General features: G+C 40.4%; 1 protein-coding gene across 3 annotated transcripts in view; it reads left to right on the top strand.

The window, feature by feature from the left end:
* Positions 1-24,529, top strand: part of GBF1 (golgi brefeldin A resistant guanine nucleotide exchange factor 1) — a 166,097-nt gene that overhangs the window by 8,584 nt on the left and 132,984 nt on the right. For 2 of the 3 annotated variants that reach the window (XM_036265749.1, XM_036265748.1), the window contains exons 2-3: positions 8,490-8,595; positions 10,428-10,494. In XM_036265749.1, coding sequence (XP_036121642.1) covers positions 8,500-8,595; positions 10,428-10,494 — 163 coding nt within the window. In that variant the 5' untranslated portion in view covers positions 8,490-8,499. Of the gene's footprint in view, positions 1-886; positions 939-8,489; positions 8,596-10,427; positions 10,495-24,529 lie in introns of all 3 variants that reach the window. The other variant, XM_036265747.1, reaches the window with a different exon arrangement.

Here is a 24,529-nt window from a genome sequence, read left to right as displayed (position 1 = left end):
AGATAATGCTAAATTATTGTCCAAATGAGTTGTATCAAATTTTACATATTTACCAAGCCACTTGATCTACATTTTTACCAATTCTTAGTACTGTCAGATTAAAATTTTTGTGCTATTCTGGGGGTGTAAAATGGTAACTCATTATAGTCTTATTTTGTAGTTTTCTTGATTATTAATGAAGCTAATCTTTTTATATATTTATTTACTGTTTTTATTTTCCATACTCTGTGAAATGCCTATTCATGTCTCTTGTTAGTTTGGGGAGGGTTTATATGTCTGTTCTTATATTTGGTTGTTTGTTTGTTTTTTAATTTTTTTTTCTTTATTGATTTTAGAGAGAGAGGACGGGAAAGGTAGAGAGAGACAGAAACATTGATGAGAGAGAACATCGAATGGCTACCTCCTGCATGCCCCCCAGTGGGGATTTGGCCCACAACCTGGGCATGTGCCCTGACTGGGAATCGAACTGGCGACCTCTTGGTGCTTGGGTTGACACTCAACCAGTGAGCCACATCGGCTGGGCTATAGGTTTTTTGTTTTTGTTTTTATTCCTCACTTGAGGATATTTTTTCTGAGGGAGGGAGAGAGAGAGAAAAAGAGAAAAACATTGATGTGAGGGAGACACATTGATTGGTTGCCTCCTGCATGCACCAAGACTGGGGTCAGGGATTGAACCTGCAACCCAGGTATGAACCCTTGACTGGGAATTGAACCCATAACCCTTTGTTGCACAGGCTGAAGCTCTAACCACTGAGCAATACCAGCCAGGGCAACTCTTTTTTGTTTTTTTAACATTTAAGTCTTTAATTCATTTGAAATAAAATTTTTGGAATTCCATGAGGTAAGGATCCAATTTATTGTTTCTGTTTCTTCTGCTTTTGTTTAGAATTAGAGGGAGTTGCCAGTTGATATAGTCACTCCTTTTTGGATCCTCTTGGGTGAGTAACTGAGATGCTGCAAAACATCATACTGAATGCTATAGACACAGCTTTAAACAGACAGGACTTTCAAAGGATATATGTTGCTCAGAGTCTTTGGGCCAGTGGCTTATCTGGCTGGGCATGTTAGTTGGTGTGTGTTTTTTTATTTGTTTCTTCTCATGTTATTTCTGATACAAGATAAATCTTAAATTCTTTTTTTTTTAATCCTCATCCGAGGATATATTTACATTTATCTTCAGACAAAGTGGGGGGGGGGGGGGAGAAAGAGAAAGAGAAACATCGATGTGAGAGAGGCTCATTGACTGGTTGTTACCCACAGGACCTCAACCAGTGCTGGGGATGAACTGCAACTAGGGTACATGCCCTTGGTCAGAATCAAACCTGAGACTCTGGTCTGCAGGCTGATGCTCTAACCACTGAGAAAAACTGTCAGGGCTTAAGTTTTTTTTTTTTTTTAATTTTTTTTCTTTATTGATTTAAGAGAGAGAGTGGAAGGGAGAGGGAGAGAGAGAGAAACATTGATGAGAGAGAACATCTATTGGCCGCCTCCTGCACGCCTCCTATTGGGGATTTGGTGCACAACCTGGGTACGTGCCCTGACCAGGAATCGAACCAGTTACCTCTTGGTGCATGGGTCGATGATCAACCACTGAGCCACACCAGCCAGGAATCTTAAGTTCTTTTATACAATACTTACATGAGGTCTTCACAGGCCTTTCTTGTGACAAGGGATTCTAAGCCATCTGGTACCAGACAGCAAGTGGTTCATCCGAGCTCCCCATTTGAAGCTGAAGGATTGATCCCCTTGGTAGGTTCTCTGGGTGAGGAGACAAATACTCAGAAGCCTGGAGAGAGATTAGGCAACTCTGCATAATCTTTGAAAATGATCCCTCTTTATTCCCTAGATGTTTCTTTTTTACTAAGAAAAGAAGTTTAAGACAATGATTCGTTGCTTAGATCTTTCCTAGCTTAGAAAGTTGTTAGTTTTTGATTCCTAATGAATTTTGATCAAATGTTAGGTTGATTATTTCAGTTTGAATCCCAGTTCCAAATTTATCTCCTCCAGAAAGCTTCCTAAATAGCATCTAGTTTCTTTAAGTTATCAATTAGTCCCATTGGCACTTTTGTTTGCTATTAGTAGTATATTGTTGTTGTTGACTTGTTGCTGTTGTTTGCAGTATGGGTTTTTCTTTCATTCTCTTAGTTCTTTGAAAGAGAAATTAAGTATTTTTATTTTATTGTTCCTTTTCAAGGTCCACCCAAAATATTTTTATAATGATAAGTATTCAGTATACATATTGAATAATAACCTTATGTTGAAGGCCTTCTGTAACATGCCCCCATTTGCTTTTCTAGGTTTACCTCCAATTATTTCCCTAGGAATAATGTTTCAGCCAGTCTGGAATAATTATGATCCCCTAAATACATACTGAATTTTCCTACCTTAAATAAGCCTTTACTCATGCCATTCTCTCTTAATATTTTTGACTGTTTGAACCTTGTCTTTTAGTCACCTTTCTATGGCTTCTGCCAGAAATATTCTTTGCTTCACTACTTTGACACTGTGTATCGCTCATATATTGGACATATTATATAGGTTTGTGTGTATATGTATGTGTTTTATCTAATTGACTAGATTATAAATTCCTTGTGTGTTGGTCACAATACAGGGACAATTCTGTATGACTATGCTTAGCATTTTGCTTAGCATGTGCTAAGGAATGTATAATTGACCGAGTAAATATTAATTAACTTTGATTGCTTCTCTTACTCATTTACAGATAAAATAATAAAACTACTTTCTAAAGAGTCTACTCATTTAAAAAACCAGTTAATTAAAATGTAAAAATAGATAAGAGGCAATATATGTATGTGACACAAAATTCAAAAAGTACAAAGTGCCCGGCCGATGTGGCTCAGTGGTTGAGCGTCGACCCATGCACCAAGAATTTGCCGGTTTGATTCCCGGTCAGGGCACATGCCCAGGTTGTGGGCCCGATCCCCAGTGGGGAGCATGCAGGAGGCAGCCAGTCGATGTTCTCTCTCATTGATGTTTCTATTCCTCTCCCTCTCGCTTTCTCTCTCTCTAAAATTAATAAAGGAAAAAACAAAGTACAAAGTAATGTACAGAGAAAAGTAAGTTCCTATCAACCCTGTTCTGCAGTTCGCCAGTTCTTTTCTCTGGTGGCAACCTCTGTTAGCAGTTTCTTTCTTTTTTGTGTGTTAATCCTCACCTGAGGATATTTTTCCATTAATTTTTTTATTTTCTCACCCAAGAATATTTTTCCATTTTTTTGTTCAGATAGAGTGGGAGGGAGAGAGAGGAAGAGAGAGAGAAACATTGACATGAAAGAGACACATTGAGTGGCTGCCACCCGCACAACCTAACCAGGGCCGGGGATAAACTGCAACTGAAGTATGTACTCTTAGCAGGAACCGAACCCGGGTCTCTCTGGACCACAGGCTGACGCTCTAATCACTGAGCCAAACCAGCTAGGGCTTTATTTATTTATTTATTTATTAGATAGAGTGGAAGGGAGGGAGAGAGAGAGAAACATTGATGTGAAAGAGACACATCAGTTGGTTGCCTCCCACACGAATACCCCACTCAGGGCCAGGGATCAAACCTCCAACCTAGGTATGTGCCCTTGACCAGGAACTGAACCTGTGACACTTCAGTGTGCAAGCTGATGCTCTAACAGCTGAGCCAATCCAGCCAGGGCCTGTTTTTTCTTTTTACAAATTTTTTTTTTTTTTAATCATCCTCACTGGAGGACATTTTTCCATTCTTTGTTCAGATAGAGTGGGAGGGAGAGAGAGGAACAGAGAGAGAGAGAAACATCGATGTGAAAGGGACACATCGAGTGGTCGCCACCCGCACAACCAACCAGGGCTGGGGACAAACTGCAACCAAGGTACATAACCTTAGCGGGAACCGAACCCGGGACTCTCCGGACCGCAGGCCGATGCTCTAACCGCTGAGCCAAACCGGCCAGGGCCAGGGCCCGTTTTTTCTTTCAAATTTTTAAAAATATGTTTTTATTGATTTTAAAGAGAGAGAGAAACATCAATGAAAGAAACATCAACATTGATCAGCTGCCTCTTGCGCATCCCCCACTGGGGACCAAGTCTATAACCTAGGCATGTTCCCTGACTGGAATCGAACCAGCTACCTTTTGGTACGTGGGTTGATGCCCAGCTACTGGCCTCACTGGCTGGCTGGGCAGCATTTTCTTAAGAATCCTTCCAGAGAGCCCTGGCCAGTGTGGTTCAGTTGGTTGAGTGTTATCTCTTAAACCAGAAAGTCCCCAGATTAATCCCCAGGGTTTGGGCTCGATCCCTTGTTTGGGTGCGTGTGGGAGACAGTCCGTTGATATTTCTCTCTTACATTGATGTTTCTCTCTCTCTCTCTCCCCCTGTCCCTTGCTCCCTCTCTTTAAAATCAATAAAAACATATTTAAAAATAAATCATTCCAGAGATGTAGACCATAGTCATCATGTCTAAATAATTTGAGGAAAGAGAGATTCTAGAGATTTTATTATTACTGATCTTTTAAATTATTTTCCAATTTGTTGTTGTTCTTGGTTCCCCTTCTCCTCAGAAGAAAATATTATTGTATGTTCTCATCTTTGAGTCATCTCACATTGTTGTGTGTCTAGACCATTTGGAAAGCAGATAGTCTGAGACTAACCTAGTTATTTATGTAAATTGTCATTAAAATAAATTTTGACTTATGTTGGATTCCCTTATGAATTGGGGGAGGTGTTATGGGCCTGGACAAAATTTGTACCAGTTCTTTTTTTCTTTATTGTAGTGTTTTTCATATTTCTGACTTTCTGGGGAACCTGTGTTGGGCAAAATATGCAAATAGAGCTACTTGTAGGATTCATTTTTTTCTCTATGTCTCTAGTTCAGTTTTCTCTTAGATCCCACTGAATATAAATGCCTTATAGGCAGAAATGTACAGTAATACATTCTTATAAAATATTAGGACATTGTAGATAAGGCTAAAATATTCTTTGATTATACCCAGATTTCAAAGTACCTTCTCTAGAGATAACTATAGTTATTGAATTTGTGCTACATCTTCTCAGACCTTTTACTCTGTGTTTATATCTCTCTACATATAACTCTGTAAAATATATTAAATACACTTAACAACATGGATGACTCACAAACATAAAGTTTCAAGGGAAAAGGGAAAATTGCAGAATATATACAATGTATTAGTTACATAAAGTATAAAGTATGCAGAATAATACTATATATTGTTTAAAGATATATACCAATGTATAAAACAACAATGTTTTATACCAAGTATAAAACAACATTAAAAGTTTAATAAACGTCAGATTTAGAATAGTGGACCTATAGATGAAAGAGAGGAGGCTATGATTAGAGAGGACACACAGAGACTTCAGTTGTGCTATTCTTAATCTGGATACTGACTATTATGTTACCCTTTATATATTACTGTGTTAAATATTGCATTTTTTTAAAGTTTTTTTTTCCCCCTTTATTGATTTCAGAGAGAGAGGAAGTGAGAGGGAGAGAGAAATAGAAACATCAATGAGAGAGAACATCGATTGGCCGCCTCCTGCATGCCCCTCACTGGGGATTGGACCCACAACCTGGGCATGTGTCCTGACTGGGAATCGAACCAGTGACCTCTTGGTGCATGGGTCGACCCTCAACCACTGAGTCACATCAGCCGGACAATATTGCATATTTTTAAAAACAAAAATCTGGTATTTTGTGTAAGATGGGTTGGTTTTTACTTACGTGGCGACACACAATGTCTGACAGCTCTTTCCGTGTCTTGTTTTGTATCCTTAGCGCTCTGTAAGATGCCTTATGCGTAATTAGATGTCAAGTAAATATTTCTGGAATTTCTTCTTCCCTTACCCTAATAGCTGTACTGTTTAACTTTCCTTTAGCCTGATGTAAATGTTTGTCTAACTGTATACATCAGTACCCCCACCTTTGTCTTTCTGAGGAGTGTTTCTAAATTTTTTTGTTAATTCTCACCTGAGGATATTTTCCCATTAATTTTTAGATAGAGTGAAAGGGAGGTAGAGAGGGAGAGAGAGAGAGAGAAACATTGATGCAAGAAAGGCACATTGATTGGTTGTCTCCTGCATGTCCCCATCTGGGGCCGGGAATCAAACCTGCAACCCAGGTACCTGAGACCCTTCAGTCTGCAGGCCGATGCTCTAACCACTGAGCAAAACTGGCCAGGGCTGAGGAGGGTTTCTAAATAACAGGAAGTGGTAAGTTGGTTTTACATACTCCTAGAGTTTTCTCTATGCCAAGAAGAAATTCTATTTTTAATAAATATTTTCACATTGAGAGAGAATTAAATATCTTTTCTAGCCCTGGTCGGTTTGGCTCAGCAGTTAGAGCGTTGGCCTGCGGTTTAGAGAGACCTGGGTTTGGTTCCCGCTTAAGGCATGTACCTCGGTTGCAGTGTGTCCCTGGCCCCGGTTGGGTCGTGCGGGTGGCAACCTCTCGATGTGTCCCTTTCACGTCGATGTTTCTCTCTTTCTCTCTCCCTCCCACTCTATCTGAACAAAAAATGGAAAAATGTCCTTGGGTAAGGATAAAAAAATATATATTTTCTAAGTGCTGTTCTAGGCAGCAGAGAAAATGGTAGTTAAGTGTTAGTTAAGTTGGGAACACTTAAAATACTAAAATAGTATTTCAGCTTCACTTCAGGGATTCATATAGAAGCAGCTTTAAAAAAGTCTACCTTGCCCTGGCTGGTTTGGCTCAGCGGTTAGAGCGTCAGCCTGCAGTCCAGAGAAACCCGGGTTCAGTTCCCACTAAGGGTGCGCACCTCGGTTGCAGTTTGTCCCCGGCCTTGGTTGGGTCGTGCGAGTGGCAGCCACTCGATGTGTCCCTTTCACATCGAGGTTTCTCTTTCCCTCCCACTCTATCTGAACAAAAAAAAAAGTCTACCTTTCAGCCCGGCTGGTGTGGCTCAGTGGTTGAGCATTGGGCCCATGCACCTAGAGGTCGCTGGTTCCATTGTCAGTCAGGGCACATGCCCAGGTTGTGGGCCAAATCCCCAGTGGGGGGCATGCAGGAGGTGGCCAATCAGTGTTCTCTCTCATTGATGTTTCTTTCTCTCTCTCCCTCTCCTTTCCTCTCTCAAAATCAGAAAAGTAAAAAAAAAAAGAAATTTTTAAGTCTACCTTTCAGTATGGTTATTAGAGATTTCCTGCTATAAGCAAGTGAACTTGACTTTTTAAAGGTTGTATCACTGCTACTGTCCAGTTTTATGGAGCTGAGTTGGCAGAATGGATGTAATCTGTAAGTTGACGTAACTGTAGTTTCAAACCAAGGCTATTTTTGTAACAGCCTTTATTTTCTTTTAACTTGAACCTTCATTATTACTTTATTAAGTGGACAAAAAAGAAAAGGGGAAGATCCGAAATATGTTGTTTTTTTTTTAAATCCTCACCTGAGAATATTTTTCCATTTATCTTCAGATAGAGTAGGAGGTGTTGGGGGTAGAGAGAGAGAGATAGGGAGAAAGAGAGAAACATGGATGTGAGAGAGACACATTGATTGTTTGCCTCCTGCACCAGGCCTGGGGACTGAACCCCAACTGAGGTACATGCCCTTGACTGGACTCAAACCTGCGACTTTGGTCCGTGGGCCAACGCTCTAATTTCTGAGCCAAATTGGCCAGGTCTGAAATATATATATATATTATATATTAAGATTATATATATATATATATATATATTTTTTTTAATATATATTTTTCTTTATTGATTTTAGAAAGAGAGGAAGGGAGAGGGAGAGAGATAGAAACATTGATGAGAGAGAACAGCGATTGCCCGCCTCCTGCATGCTCCCAACTGGGGATTTGGCCCACAACCTGGGCATGTGCCCTGACCGGGAATTGAACTGGTGGCCTCTTCGTGCATGGGTTGACGTTCAAACACTGAGCCACACCGGCCTGGTTGAAATATGTCTTTAACAAACTAGCAACACGAGTGTATTTACATACCTAAAGGCCTCATAGGAGAGATTTTTGTTGTTGTTGTCAGTATTATAGATGTCCCCTAATTCCCCCCTTCCTCCCTCTCTGCCCAGTCCCTACCCCACCTTTGAAGAATCTGACATGCTTGCTAGAGATTGTTGAGGTACCTTTGAAGAATTTTCTGGATTGATCCTTTTTTGAAAAAAAAAAAAAAGTTTTTATTGATTTTAGAGAGAAAGAGAAAAACAGTGTGAGAAAGAAACATCCATCGGCTGCCTCCTGCACACCCCCTACTGGGCATTGAGCCTGCAACCCTGGCATGTGCCCTGACCAGGAATTGAACTGGTAACCTTTTGGTGCATGGGATAGTGCTTAACCAACTGAGCCACACTAGCCAGGGCTGGGTTGATGTTTTTTGAATTGTATGTTGAACTTTTAGAAATCTTGGTACTGAAAAGTTAAATTATAATTCTAACCTTACCAGGCACTGATTTAAGCATGGCTATGCCCTGGGTAAGCAATATTAACTAGACGTTTTTCTTAACTGTTTTGGTAGGTTTGCCAGGATGGTGGATAAGAATATTTACATCATTCAAGGGGAGATTAACATTGTGGTTGGGGCCATCAAACGAAATGCCCGATGGAGCACCCACACTCCACTGGTAAGTGGGGAATGGGCAGAAAGCTTGGTCACTGATTTGTTGTTGGGGATCTGTGCATGGTTAAAACAAGAATAAAATTCCCAGTAATGCCCTGGCCGGTTTTGCTCAGTGGTTAGAGCGTCGGCCTACGGTTCAGAGAGACCCGGGTTTGGTTCCCGCTAAGGGCACGTGCCTTGGTTACAGTGTGTCCGTGACCCTGGTTGGGCCGTGTGGGTGGCAGCCACTCGATGTGACCCTTTCACATCGATGTTTCTCTCCCTCTCTCTCTCTTCCTTGCTCTTCTTCCCACTCTATCTGAACAAAAAATGGAAAAAAATGTCCTTGGGTGAGGATAAAAAAACAAAAATTCCCAATAATAATGAGAATAGTAGGAATTCAGAGTTGTTCTTGATATCAAGAACTAGTTTGTTTTATTCAAACTAGTGTCAAATTTACAGGCTGGCTTTTTGTCTCTGGGGCCCAAAAAATGGTACCATTCTTCTAACTTTTTTTTTTTCATTTCTTTTTTTTAATCCTCATCCGAGGACATTTTTGCATTTATCTTCAGATAGAACAGGAGAGAGGGAACAAGAGAGAGAGAGAGAAACATCCACGTGAGAGAGACACATCGAGTGGTTGCCACCCATACAGCCCCAACCGGGGCTGGGAACAAACTGCAACCAAGATATGTGCCCTTAGGGGGAACCAAACCCAGGACCCTGGTCCGCGGGCCGACGCTCTAACCGCTGAGCCAAACTGGCCAGGGCTCTTCTAACTATTTTTGTAAACAACTTAAGCTAGTACTTGGGACCTCTTTAAAATGCCTAAAAATGTCAGAAAGATTCCTTATCTTCTAATTCCCTAGGGTTATCCAATTAATTTAGTTTAGTTACTTATACAGGGAGTATGGCTTGGTGATGGTATTCCTTGGGAGTTCAACAAGCTTCTATATATAGAGCAGGACATATCTCGCTAGTCAGATGAATAAGAAACTTACCTGTTGTAAAGTTGGCTTTCTTTGTTGCATACATATGTTCAAGGACATTTTTTGTACAGTTGTATAAAACAATTTTTGACACAATTGTAAAAATAAGTTTAAACATTCCAGCTTTGCATTTGGAAATTTCTCATGTTCAATTATAAAAATAGGTTGTTTTAGAAGTGAGAATAGAATATAAATGTCTTTGAAATGAATGTCTGTGATTACATAATGAGTATGAAGAAGGAGAAGAGATAGAATAATACATGTCTTAGTCTATTTGGGATGTTATAACAAAATACAACAAACTGGGTGGCTTATAAACAACAGAAATTGATTTCTCAGAATTCTGGAGACTGGAAGTCTGAGATCAGGATACCAGCATGGTCAGGTGGGGGCCTTCTTCTGGGTCTCAGACTTCTCATTGTGTCCTTACATGGTGGAAGGGGCAAGGGAACTCTATTGGGCCTCTTTTATAGGGCTCTGTCCTCCTGATCTAATCATCCATCTTTTAAAGACTTCCACTTCCTGATACTATCACATTGGGCATTAGTATTTCAAAATGTAAGTTTTGAGGGAACACAAATGTTCACACCATAGCAAATATAAAAGACCTGAGAATCTATGGTAGCTTGAGTGCTGTGGTCATGGTATAGATTAATACTTCAGGATTTACTATTTTAGGTAAAATAGGACCTCTATGAATTAAGAGATTAAGGAATTGGAAAAATGTATAGCTAACTTTCTTTTCCTAAGAAGAAAAACTTACCAGATTTTCTGGTTGAATTCAGAGAAAGAGCCCTTGATCTGTCCTTTATTTTCTTTTTTCTCTTTGTCTGATAATGACTTAAAAAAAAAAATCCATGTGTTACAGGATGAAGAACGGGATCCTCTGTTGCATAGTTTCAGTCATCTAAAGGAGGTTTTAAACAATATAACAGGTAAGTCCTCACATCTATGTAGGATTATTTATCCTGGTTTAAAAAAAAAAACGCGTTTGCCTGGCTGGCGTGGCTCAGTGGTTGAGCGTTGACCTAAGTACCAAGATGTCGCCGATTTGATTCCCAGTCAGGGCACATGCCCATGTTGTGGGCCAAATCCCCAGTGGGGGGCCTGCAGAAGGCGGCCAGTCAATGTTCTCTCTCGTCAATGTTTCAATCTTTCTCCCTCTCCCTTCCCCTCTTTCTAAAAAAACAATCAATAAAGAAAAAAAAAACCTGTTTGATTTACTGCAGGGGTGGACAAACTTTTCTGTAAAGGACTATTGCAGGGATGGACAGACTTTTTTTGTAAAGTAAATATTTTAAGCTTTACAGACCATAGCAACTGTGCAACTACTCAACTCTGCTACTGTAGCTCAAAAGCAGACATTGATAATACTTAAATTAATGAGTGATAAATCAGATTTTATTTAAAAAAACAGATTGCAAGCCAGGTTTGAGTCATGGGTATATGTTGTCTTTGGTTTATTGTATTATTTTTTTTTTTTTTTTTTTTATCCTCACCCGAGGACATTTTTCCATTTTTTGTACAGATAGAGTGGGAGGGAGAGAGAGGAAGGGAGAGAGAGAGAGAAACATCAATGTGAAGGGACACATCGAGTGGCTGCCACCCGCACAACCAACCAGGGCCGGGGACAAACTGCAACCGAAGTACGTGCCCTTAGCGGGAACCGAACCCGGGTCTCTGCGGACCGCAGGCCGACGCTCTAACCACTGAGCAAAACTGGCCAGGGCTGGTTTATTGTATTATTGATCCTTTTCCTAGAGTTCCTAGAAGGGCATCCCAGTTAGTGGGGAATCAGTATTCATATAGTTATAAGCTTCCTTCATTGTTTGAATAATAAATAAGTTATTTTGGTTATCTTTTTGGTTTGGTTTGGTTTTAACTACTTTCTTTGTCTACCTAATGCATGCCATGAGGTAGGAAGTTGGTGACACAAAGTTTTTAGTATTTGCAACAAAACCTTTCTCTTTTAGAAAGTCATTGTTGCTTTTAGGGCCTTAGCTCTCTGTAATGTAGCTCTTTCAATCTTCACATAGTCCCAGAATCTTTTTTCCACCAGGTTTCCCTAATCATAATAAGCTTATATAATATTTATATGTTTAGAACTTTTAAATCCACTTTCATGTTTATTACCTTTTAGAACTTTTACACAACTCTGTAAGGGAGGCGTGGCATATATTGTTCCTTTTTTTGTTTGTTTTTGATTTTTAATTTTCGTCTGAGGATATTTTTTCCATTTATCTTTATTTATTTTTTTCTTTATCTTTAGATAGAGTGGAAGGGAGGGAGACAGAGAAAGAGAGAGACAGAGAGAAAGAGAGAGAGAGACAGACAGACAGACAGACAAACATTGATGTGAAACATTGACTGGTTGCCTCCCGCACGACCCCAGCCAGGGCCTGGGACAAACCACAACCCAGATATGTGCCCTTGGCCAGAATTGAATCTGCGACTCTGGTCCACAGGCCGACGCTCTAACCACAGAGCCAAACTGGCGAGGGCTATATTGTTCCTTTTTATGAATGAAATTGAAGAGACATTTTAAGTGATTTAGCTGAGGTCACAGTAATCCTAAGAGGCAGAATCAAAACTAGAATTCTGGCCTCTGATGCCTGGTTTAGTGCCCTGTTCTGTATTGCTTGTGTTCATGCAACTAGAGAAGAATGTACACAGGAAGTGCCTATATGTGTGTGTCAGTGGAGAGGCAAGTCTCAACACCTTTGGGTTTTTCAAGAGGAGTGATAAAAATCGAAAGGGATGGGGGATGGGAAAAGGGAGGAGGGGGTCAATGGGGGGACATCTGTAATACTTTCAACAATAAAGATAAAAATAAAAATAAAAGAATTAATGGAAAAAAATATCCTCGGGTGAGGACTAACAAATAAATAACTTAAGTTAAAAGTATGATTTAGAATTTAGTGTTAGAGTTTAGGTTTAGTTTTCAGCATTTAAGGTAGGGTTAGATACTAATTTTATTGTTTAAAATTAAGGGAGTAGGCTTAGGGTTTAGAGTTAGGGTTTAACATTAGGGTTCTGGTTAATGGTTGGTTGGTGGGGTCAAGGTTTAGGATTTGGGTTAAAGTTTAAGGTATAGGATTAGGTGTTAGAGGTTAGGGTTATGTTAAAAGATTAGGGTATGGTTAGGATTAAAATTACAGTTACTTTTATGATTTAGGGTAGATTTAGTTTTAGGATTAGGGTTAGGGTTTAGGGTTTATGGAAAAAAAAGAAAGACTGAAAGGGAGAAAGCCTCAGAGCTGTGTTGCTCTGTTTACTGTAAAGGACATTTGCAATGTATATCCCTGGAATGGCTTTAGCTAGTAACATGTCTAAGACCATAACTGAAATAATTTTTTAGGCTTATATAAATTACATAACAATAAACAAATACATTTCCTCCTTTTATGAGGAATGTAGGAGAATATCTGGAGAAAGATTTCTTTTTACTTTTCCTGAACATGGGCTAAAGTTATCTAAGAATTTCCTATATGTTGTTAAAGGGGCAAATTCCACTCTATTGAAAACCATTGGATAAGTTAGCCAGGAAGGATCAAGTATAGAGGAAGTGGTTGTTAGTTAGCAGGGTGAATGTTGCAACTAGATGGTAGGTTCTTATTTCATGACCTGTACTGTAAGTGACTTCCATGCTTCAGAAAGAGTTCGCTGCTTGCACAGATTTTTTTTTTTACTTTACAGATAAAACTTACATATCCCAATAAGAAAGAAAATATAGTGAGTAGATATTTACAACTCTTTTTGGTGGGTCAGAGTTCAGGGTACTGTCTTTCTAAGAGATATTAAGAGTATTAATCAAGTGACTATATTTGGAAACATTTGGCTAACATTTTTTTTTATAAAATTTTTTTTTTTTTTTTTATCCTCACCCGAGGACATTTTTTTCCATTTTTTTGTTCAGATAGAGTGGGAGGGAGAAAGAGGAAGAGAGAGAAGAGAGAAACATCGACGTGAAATGGACACATTGAGTGGCTGCCACCCGCACGACCAACCAGGGCCGGGGACAAACTGCAACTGAGGTACATGCCCTTAGTGGGAACCGAACCTGGGTCTCTCTGGACCGCAGGCCGACGCTCTAACCGCTGAACCAAATCGGCTAGGGCTATAATTTTTTTTCTTTATTGATCTTAGAGAGGAAGGGAGAGGGACAGAGAGATAGAAACACCGATGAGAGAGAACATTGACCAGCCACCTCCTGCATACCCCCACTGGGGACCTGGACAACAACCTGGGCATGTGCCCCGACCAGGAATCGAACCGGAGACGTTGCCGGTCCATGGGTCAGTGCCCAACCACTGAGCCACACCAGCCAGGCTGGCCAACATTTTTTTCTTTAATTTATTTTTTATCTTCACCCAAGGACATTTTTGCATTACTCTTCAAACAGAGCAGGAGGGAGAGAGGGAGAAAGAGAGAGAGAAAAACATCAATGTGAGAAAGACATATCGAGTGGTTGCCCACACGACCCCAACTGGGGCTGGGGACAAACTGCAAACGAGGTACGTGCCCTTAGTGGGAACCGAACCCGGATCTCTCTGGACCACGAGCTGATGCTCTAACCACTGAGCAAAACTGGCCAGTGCTGGCCAACATTTTTTAACACAGCATGGGATTGTTGTTTTGGTTGGGAACACCCTAAAATGGCAGAGATCAGACTGGAGTAGCCTTGTAGGCCTTTTGGACACTCTGTGAGCATTGTGGAGCTGAGGTGGTGCTGCTATCCTGACAGCCATATTTTCTGCTTGCCACCCAATCCATATCTTGTACTTGTTTTCTCTATCCTTACATATCCTGAGACTTCAGCTCAGAGACCATATCTATGGTGAATGGTGCAGTTCAGGACTTGAGGGTCTCTAGACCATGTAAGAGCTACCAAAGTTGAGTCTGTTGCCTAATTTTGTTACACCCTTGGGTTAGGAATCCAGATTATCTGCTGTTTGAAACTAATAAACCAGAATGTGCCAAGGAGCTAGTTCTGTCAGTGGTACTAGGAATGTACCTGGGTGTTACCAAGCTTTCCTCTGGAGGAAGGAAAAATGTGCTAGTATTTTCTAAGGATCAACAGTTGTGGCAGATGTTGAAATGGTGCCTGCACGGTTGCCCCATTGTTCTTGGGTTTTAGCATATTACCTACCTGAGAAAATGACAGAGTGGACCCGAAGTAGAGCATTTCATGGTCTTCTGATTGGTTCTGACACCTCCCCCCCACAGACAGTGTTGGCTTCTAGGAGTAGGTTTATGGGTTAGCTGCCCCTGTGGTACTGGACTCTGCAATCCATGACCAATTTCTTGTTTCTTTTACTGAAACAAACAGATTTTTCTGATTGGCAGTGTCAGCAGGACTGTTTTCTTGGAAGCCTGTTAATGGTAGGAGGCTGGGAAAGAGTTTTGAATTTGGAGAGAGAAACTAAAGAGACTGCCCTTGCCACGTGACTGGAAATGGTGTACCACTTAGATTGGAGGAGGTATGGCAGGAATTCTAGGACTTCCACTCTGTTTAATTCATGAAATTGACTTGGGCTTGGTCTCTTTTACAAAGGCTTTCCATTTGCATTCTTTTTTCTAGATTTTCTGCTGGCTTAGTTGGTTAAGAATATCACTCTTGGAAATAGGTGGTTCATTGGACATTGTCAGTAAACCAAAATGATTTTTTTTCTTTTCTTGTAATGGTCAGAAGATCATTTATATACATAAACACTATCCTCCAGGAGTATTGTCTGAGCATTGTGAAGGAAATAAGTCCATTGTCTTTAGTAAGGTTGGCTAAGTTCATACTTGTTATTCTCACAGCTATGTATCTCTGGACCACATTTACAATCAGTATTTGCCTAAACTGCATGATGACTTCATGCTCTGTAGCATTTTGAGTAATATAATATTTTAATACCAGATCTAAAGAAAGGTTGCACTTGGAAGATACAGGGTGCCTAAGAGCAAAGTTTGTATATTTCTACTTTGGATAAAGCCTTAGTTCACCACCAGTGAGACTTGACTGCTGCCCATTTTAGGAATCCTTTTAGGAGGTTATTCTGAAGAAGTGAGAGCAGATGTATGATTGCCAGGGGTGGGGAAGGTGTATGGGGAATGACTGCTAATGGGTACAAGTTTCTGTTTTGGGGTGATGAAAATGTTCTGGAATTAGATAGTGGTGATGGTTATACCACACTGTGAATATATTAAAAACCACTGACTTGTATACTTTATTTATTTATTTATTATTATTATTTAAATATTTTTTACATTGTAAAAAATTTTTACAATATTTAAATATTGTTTTTATTGATTTTTTTAGAGAGAGAGGAAGAGAGATGAAACATTGATGTGAGAAACATCGAATGGCTACCTCCTGCACGCCCCCTACTGGGGATTGAGCACACCACCAGGGTATGTGCCCTGACCAGGAATCAAACTGGCGACATCTCAGTCAATGGGATGACATTCAATCCACTGAGCCACACTGTCCGGGCTAAACTGTGTACTCTAAAAGGGTGAATTTTATGGAATGTGAATTATATCTTTAAAAAAAACAGCAAATGTAGGTTGGAAAAATGATGGGGTTTGCCAGTTCTTTCTAAGAGCTGTGGAGGGAAGCTTCTGACTGTATTTGCTGTGCTTTGAACCCATTGTCCAGCAAAGGCAGCATAAGGCTCTGTTCAGCCTCCCGGCCCAGTTTGTGCTTTTATGTCTCTCTCATTAACTCCAGAAGCACATGGCTTTTATATTTAAATTTATTCAAGCTGTAATCTTTGACATTTGAGTTAGCTTTTAGTACAGTTTTGCATTTATAGTAATATATATTATGTATTTTCTCTGTCCCCAAAGAATCCGTTTTAATCTTTTCCGGATGCAAATTTCAGTCTGTCTTGTCCCATCTTCCCTTTCTTGCTCTCTTTCCCTTCCCCCAACAGAGTGTGTTTGATCAGGTGTGGCAGGAATATCCACTGTCAAGCTGCGCCCTTTATATTAGTCAATATTTTCTTTCTACCCCCTCCCTGTCTGTCTGCCCCTTTGGGCTTTCCCAGTTGATTTATAATTTTGGAATTCTCATCGGAGTCTGTAATACAGTTTGTTCATTATTTAACCAAAACCTGTTTAATGAGCAGAGAGAGGCAATGTAAATGTTAGGCATGTTGCAGTGATGTACCTTTGTGCTTCTCAAAGCGGGTGGGTAGTTAACTCTATGCTCTCTGCAGGTTTGGGGTATCCTGGCCTTAGGGGCAGAAGGACCACTGCCTCTCCCTTACATTTGCCTAAGCCCAGGCATGGGCTTAGATCCCAAAGACACATTTCCTTTTATCCTTCTAGAGATTTTGTGGGGGCTCTTGCATATTAGAGATATCTTCAGTCTTGTAGCTAGACTGTGTGGTAAGATTTGTGGCATGGGGTAAAAGATAGAAGGGAAAGTGAACTATCAGGATACTTGATATATTGCTCTTAGTTTTAAGTCTGAAGAGAGTAGTTTAGAAGAATCGTTCTAGATGACATGGTCTGTGGTCATTGATCTCTTTGTTCCCAGACTGGACAAATTTTTGCAAGCCTTAGTACCCTTCATCCAGTGAGCTTCATGGAAAGGGCTGTATTCATTTGTGATTTGTGGTGTTTGGCTGTGGTCGTTTGCGTCCAGATTTAGGCTGCCTTTGTCCTTGGTCTTTATTTTTTTATTTTTATTTTTTTTATAACTTTTATTTTTGTTACAGATATTTCTCCTTTTTTTCCCCATTGACACCCTCCTGCCCATCCCTGCCACCCCGTCCCCGGCTTTGTTGTCTATGTCCATTGGTTATACGTACATGCATATAAGTTCTGTGGTTTATCTCTTCCCTACCCGCACCACCCCTCTTCTGAGGTTTGTCAGTCGTCTGTAACCTATTTCCACGTCTCTGGGTCTACCCTATTTCTCAGACTGTTATGTTCATTATATTCCACAAATAAATTAGATCATGTGGTATTTGTCTTTTTCTGCTTGTCCTTGGTCTTTAAACTTAGATCATTACAAAGAGATTTTTTTCCAGAAAATTTTTGGTTTACAGCGGAGGAAACATCTAAAAGGTCTAAAAATTTAAACAGTCTAAAAATCACAACCAGAATTTTCTCTTAAGGAATCACCTCTTAATGACTTTAAAGCCTTCAGGGCCAGGGCTTGAGGAAGACTACTTAGAGGTATGTATGTTGGTAGTGGTGGTGGTGGTGGGGTAGTGAGTTTGCCTTTGGAGATTTAACCCCCGACTTTTTAAATTTTGAGGACCTCTGAGGAATGAGGGTATTTAACATAAGACTAAGGTGGTCTTGAGGTCCAGTATAAGCATATGTAGTAACTATGGAACTGTTTTAGCTTCTTGGACTTTTTCTTTCTGGGATTCACCAAGATTTGGATTCCTTCTGGGTATGGCTTATTGACTTGCTTCTAACCAATATTTATTTATTTATCTATCTTTTAAACAGTTTTTTTTTAAATAATTTTTTTTCTTTATTGATTTTAGAGAGAGGAAGGGAGAGGGTGAGAGAGAGAAACATCAATGATGAGAGAGAACGTTGATTGGCCGCCTCCTGCAGACCTCTCACTAGGGACCAGGTCCACAACCTGGGCATATGCCCTGACTAGGAATCGAACTGGTGACCTCTTTGTGCATGGGTCAGTGCTCAACCACTGAGCCACACCAGCAGGGCTAACCAATATTTATTAACTATCTGTTTTATGCTAGGCATTTTGCTTAGGCACTCAGGCATTGGGTCTGTCATGCTAGACAAACAGGCAGACTTTCTTCCTGCCCTAATAGCCACTGGTTTATAAGACTAGTGGCTTTAGCCTTGCTCAGTGGTTAGAGCGTCGGCCTGCGGGTTCGATTTCAGTCAAGGGCATGTACCTTGGTTGCAGTTTGATTCCCAGTCCTGGTTGGGGTCATGCAGGAAGCAACCAATCGATGTGCCTCTCTTACATCAATGTTTCAATCTCTCTCTCTCTCTCTCTGCCTCCCTCCCTTTCTCCCACTCTATCTGAAGAATCAATGAAAAAATATCCTTGGATGAGGATTAAAAAAAAAAAAGGACTAGTGGCTTTAGCTGACCATTTCAAGGCTAACCTTTGTGTCCTCTACTCTGTGCTGTGTAGTTCCTATCAGACATAGAATGCATGATAGTGAATGAGAGCAATATATTGCTGTCTTTAAAAAAAATTTTTTTTTCCTTTATTGATTTTAGAGAGAGAGGAAGTGAGAAGGAGAGAGAGATAGAAGCATTGATGAGAGAGAACATTGACTGGCCACCTCCTGCATGCCCCCCACTGGGGATTTGGCCCACAATCTGGGCATGTGTCCTGACCGGGAATTAGACTGGTGACTTCCTGGTGTATGGGTTGACGCTCAACCGCTGAGCCACACCAACCGGACTATTGCCATCTTTTATTATTCTCACTCTTATCTTTGCTAACAAAACAAGCCAAAGAAATGAACAAAAATTATAGCTTATGCATTTGCTAATTTGATTTTCTCATGTAAAGCCATTCTTGCCAGAGTTTAGATATTCTCAAAGACATTGGTGGATTGCATAGAGTAACTCTGAGAGACAAGCTATTTCTTTACTGAGCTTACCTGGACAGTAAGATATAGTGTACTTCAGTTTAAGAGGGAGAAGCAGGTGCCTGGAGAAAGTGAACATATTAGGAATTTATTTAAATATAGTTTATCCTAGGCAAACACACCAGTAGGGTACTGTCTGTCTTAAACTTTGTGAATTAAGAGTCTGAGTTAGGAGGTTTGAATCCATGTAAACTCCAGAAGTTTACATAGAACATTTAAACAGGGTCTGGCCTGGCTGTTGTGGCTCAGTGGTTGAGCGTCGACCCCATGCACCAGGAGGTCGCCGGTTTGGTTCCCAGTAAGGGCACATGCCCAGGTTGTGGGGCAGATCCCCAGTGGGGGCGTGCAGGAGGCAGCCAGTCAGTGTTCTCTCTCATTGATGTTTCTATCTCTCTCTCCTTCTTCCTTCCTTTCTTTCTCTAAAAATCAATAAAGAGCCCTGGCCAGTTTGGCTCAGCGGTTGGAGCGTCGGCCTGTGGTCCAGAGAGACCTGGGTTCGGTTCCTGCTAAGGGTGTGTACCTCGGTTGCAGTTTGTCCCCGGCCCTGGTTGGTTGTGCGGGTGGCAGCCACTTGATGTGTCCCTTTCACGTCAATGTTTCTCTCTCTCTCTTCCTCTCTCTCCCTCCCACTCTATCTGAAAAAAAAAAAGGAAAAAAATGTCCTTGGGTGAGGATAAAAAAAAAAAAATCAATAAAGAATAAATAAATAAATAAATAGATAGATAAATAAAACAGGATCCAGAAGCCAGCCCGGGAGGAACTAATATTTAACATTTGTTTGGCCTAGGCATCTTAGAAATAGCCTTCTAAATAGAAGTGAAACTGTCCAAGGATGTCTTAGACCTCAATTTTAATGTTTTAATTGGTAGATCAGGAGGTGTAGAGAGGTATAAGAAAAATAAATTTTAGTAGTCACTGTCAGGAAAAAGATTGAGTCAGGATACATTATTTGAAAAAACAAACATTTTGCTAGAGTTATTATCTCCCATACTGAATGCATACTTTTATTTTATTTTTTGTAGGGGCTTATGGTTTGGGGAGTAGTAAACAATATATTGTCATTAATCAGCATGAGAAGAAGGTTGAATGAGTCATTCAATGGGACATTAGCTTTGTCCCACTTAGAACTGAGCTTGTGAATTGTTTAAGGCCTGACTAAATGGAGGCTGAAAGAACCAAGTGTAATAAAATTTGGCAGACAAATTTGTGTAATGGGCTGAGTGTTGAAAGAGGCAAGGTTGGACACACTTATATAAGTATCTATTTCCAGTGCCCTTTTTTGACTTTCTTGTTTTATAATAAAATATAAGATTATAGCCCTGGCCGGTTTGGCTCAGCTGTTAGAGTGTCGGCCTGTGGACCAATGAGTCACGGGTTCGCTTCCAGTCAGGGGCATGTACATCGGTTGTGGTTCATTCCTGGCCCTGGTTGGGTCATGCGGGAGGCAACCAGTCGATGTGTCTCTCTCACATTGATGTTTCTCTCTCTCTCCCTCTCTCCCATCTCTCTGATGATAAATATAAAAATATCCTTGGGTGAGGAAAAAAAAAGACTATGTTATTTAGGAGATTATTGAGCAACACATTAGGATATGACTTGAGTTTGCGTCTAACTGACTTTGGCATCTTAGAATCTTGATAGTTTGATTGACTTCAGACTTGTGGGCATTTCAATACAGTTAGAGAAAATAAAAATACTGTGATTCTTTTTTCCCCAGGGAATATTCATGTGAATAAGTTATCTTTAAAAGGCCTGTATTCTGATAACTTTACTTTGTCATTTCTTTTTACTGGGGCCTTCCCCAGCTGATCTGAACCCTCTTCATTTGATGTTTCTAAACCAAGAAGTTCTTCCAAACTTATTTGTCCTTGCGGTTAGACAATGAAGACTTTCTTGAGAAGAAGCAGCTCTGCATAGTCTGGCTTCTTATGGGTCCAGCTTTCCCTTTTATCTTCCTAATACTCAAACATATGTAGCCAACAGAACCAGTCTGCTGGCACATTTTTCACTACATGTATCTGAAAAGGGGTTGTAAAAAAAAGGGACATTCTTTTTTTTCTAATTGATTTTTAGAGAGAAAGGGAGAGGGAGAGAGAGAGAGAAGCATCGATGAGAGAGAACATCAATTGGCTGCCTCCTGCATGACCCCCACTGGGGATTTGGCCCACAGTCTGGGCACGTACCCTGATAGGAAATTGAACTGGCGACCTCTTGGTGTATGGGTCAATGCTCAACTACTGAGCCACACAAGCTGGGCCAAAAAAGGGACATTCTTAATAGCTTGGCTCTCAAATTTCTAATAGAGGTTAGGGATGGTGTGATAGTGTCGTCTGTGGTTAGTGTCAAAGTTGCTGGTAGTGCTGTCATTGCCATTGTACTCTTTAGCACAGCTACCTCTTAAGAGGCCTGAAATTATTCTCTGGGTATAGGCCCAACTTCCTATGACAGCAATCAGATGAATAAAAAGAGGAGAAGCCAGCTGCTGCTTTGTTTTTAACAAGGAGGCAGGCAGAGTCCCTTTCTTCTTTTTCTCCCACTCAAACTCAGGGCAAGTGCCAAGACAGTTTCAGAAGAAGCCAAATGTTTGAAATTCAATGTGTGGTTTTGATTAGGAGAGATAGTAAAGAGTTATTTATCTCAGCCTGGCCCCCTCTAACCACTTCTTTATGTTCATAGGTGCTTAATTGGTCACCTCAGTTTCTAAAATGATATTGAATATGTTTATGGAAAGTGTGAATGCATTTGTCTTTTCTCTCCAGGTATCCATTAAAAGGTAGAGCTGGGTATACAGCAATATGGAGATTATATAATTTCAGCTCAGATCACTCATTAAAAAAGGGTGGTAAATGGAGAGCAGTAACTACATTCAGCTCTCTATTTTGCTTCTGGAAACTAGGTGATAAGATGCTTCTTACCAGTTTTGCGGTCTTTGTTTCTTTACTTTGGTCTTGAGAGATCCTGAAGGACTTAGATGGACAAGCACTCCTGGCTGCCTTCTGGCTGGCTTCTCATTGCATGCCTCTTCTGTAACACCAGCCTTCTGTTACCACTCATACTACTGTAGGTTGAGTTGTGAAGGGCTGCCACATGTGTACACATCACAACTGACCTTTCCTTGTTCCATGCTTATTGAGCGATTACTTGCCCATTTGTGGAACTCATATTATTGCCTTGAATTTTTGGCCCAGTGTGAAGTGGGGGCATCCAGGAAGTGGCCTGATAGACTGTATATCAGAGGGCAATAAATTGGCATTTGATTTGGTGGAAAGGCAGGGCCAGATGTGGTATGGGAGCAAGGGTTTTTCTGCAGCCAGTCATGCAGCTTGCCTCCAGGTGTCCTAGAAAGCTGCTTGGGAACTGGGGGCTAAGGGTAATTGGGGACATTAATTGTAGAGTAAAAGGATCAAAGAACTTCAATGTTATATGCCTTGAATTGGGAAAAAGTCTTTAAAAGTAAAAGGACAAATAAAATTTCCATGACATTAGTAGAAGTTTTTCTACAGATTATTCTTACTTTTCAAATAAAGCAAGTTATTCATTTGCAGAAAAAAATATAAAACTTGGGAGACTCTTGACAAGGGGTTGAAGAATAAGAAAGCCTTATCCCACATGAGCATTTTCATGAAGGTTCATTCTTTTTTGGGGGCAAACACAGGTTTAAGGAAACTGGCTCTACTCCTGGCCGATTTGGCTAAGCGGTTAGAGCATCAGCCTGTGGACCGATGAGTCGTAGGTTCGATTCTGGTCAAGGGCACGTACCTCGGTTGCAGTTTATCCTGGACCCTGGTTGGGGTCATGTGGGAGGCAACCAGTCGATGTGTCCCTCTCGCATTGATGTTTCTCTCTCTCTCCCTCTGTTCCTCTCTCTCCCTCCCACTCTATCTGAGCAAAAACGTGGAAAAATATCCTTGAAGATGAAAACAAATAATAATAAATAAAAATCACAGTTCTTAAGAAAGACAATTAAAAAAAGAAAAAAAGAAAACTGGCTTCAAATTGATAATAATGTGAGAACTAAGATATTATGACTGCCCTATCATGGACTACAAGTGATATCTTTTAGACTGTAAGTTGCATTCCACTAGTGGATTGTGATGCCCTTTTAAAGGGTTGCACAGCATTTTTCCTCAGTTTTTTATTATGAAAAATTTCAAACATACCACATCCCATACTTAGAGTAAAATTTTTAACATTTGCCTCAGCAGTTAGAGCGTCGGCCCTTAGACCTAGGAGTCACAAGTTCGATTCTGGTCAAGGGCATGCACCTTGGTTGCAGTTCAGTCCCCGGCCCTGGTTGGAGTCGTGCGGGAAGCAACCAGTTGATGTGTCTTTCTCATACTGATGTTTCTCTCTCTCTCTCTCTCTCTCTCTCTCGTTCTCCCTCCCACTCTGTCTGAAAAAAATAATAAAAAAATAAAAATTCTAACAGCCATATTTGCTTTATTTATATATATATGTGTAGTTTTTCATAAACCATTTGAAAATAAGTTGCAGACATGATAACATTTCACTACGCATCCTAAATAAGGAGATTGCCTAACATGATTATAGTACCGTTGTCATACCTAAGAAGCAACAATAATTTACCAATATTAGCTAATATGTAGTCCATATTAAAATTGTCCTATTTGTCCCCATTTTTTCTTTTACACCTGTAGTTAGCTTTATAAACCAAAAGCCAAGCAAAATTCTCATTTCATTAGATAGTCATATCTCTTTAGACTTTTAAAATCTAACACAGTTTTCTCCACTCTTTCCCCCTTTCTTGGCATTGACTTTTTGAAGACACCAAGGCATTTATTTTTAGAATGTTCTATATTCTGGATTTGTCTTTGTTATTGTGGTGTCATTTTACTTGTTTCTCTATCCCATATATATATTTTTTAATCCTCACCCAAGGATATTTTTCTATTTATCTTCAGATAGAGTGGGAGGGAGAGAGAGAAACATTGACGTGAGAGGGACACATCACCTGGCTGCTTCCCACACGCCCCTGACCAGGGCCTGGGATGAACCACATCCGAGGTACGTGCCCTTCACCAGAATCGAACCCGTGACTTCTAGGTCCGAGGGCCGACGCTCTAACTGCTGAGCCAAACCAGCCAGGGCTCCCATATATTTCCTGTATTACAGAATTTAGGATTAAAGGCTTAATTTGACTTAGGTTAAACATTTTTGGCAAGAATACTTCATTAGGTGATACTGTGTACTGTACTTCATATTACATCATCACAGGAATCACATACTGTCAGGTTGTTCCTACTATTGGTGGTATTAGGTTGACTACTTTCTTCTGGTGGCGACTGCCATATCTCCTTGTTGTAAAATAAATTTATTTTTCACTTTGCAGTTAGTAAGGAACCTATGAAGTAATAATTTG

This window comes from Molossus molossus, unplaced genomic scaffold (assembly GCF_014108415.1).
Source record: "Molossus molossus isolate mMolMol1 unplaced genomic scaffold, mMolMol1.p scaffold_m16_p_17, whole genome shotgun sequence".
Taxonomy (NCBI): domain Eukaryota; kingdom Metazoa; phylum Chordata; class Mammalia; order Chiroptera; family Molossidae; genus Molossus; species Molossus molossus.
The sequence above is the reverse complement of the archived record's forward strand: the minus strand, read 5'-3'. Positions and strand labels throughout refer to the sequence as shown.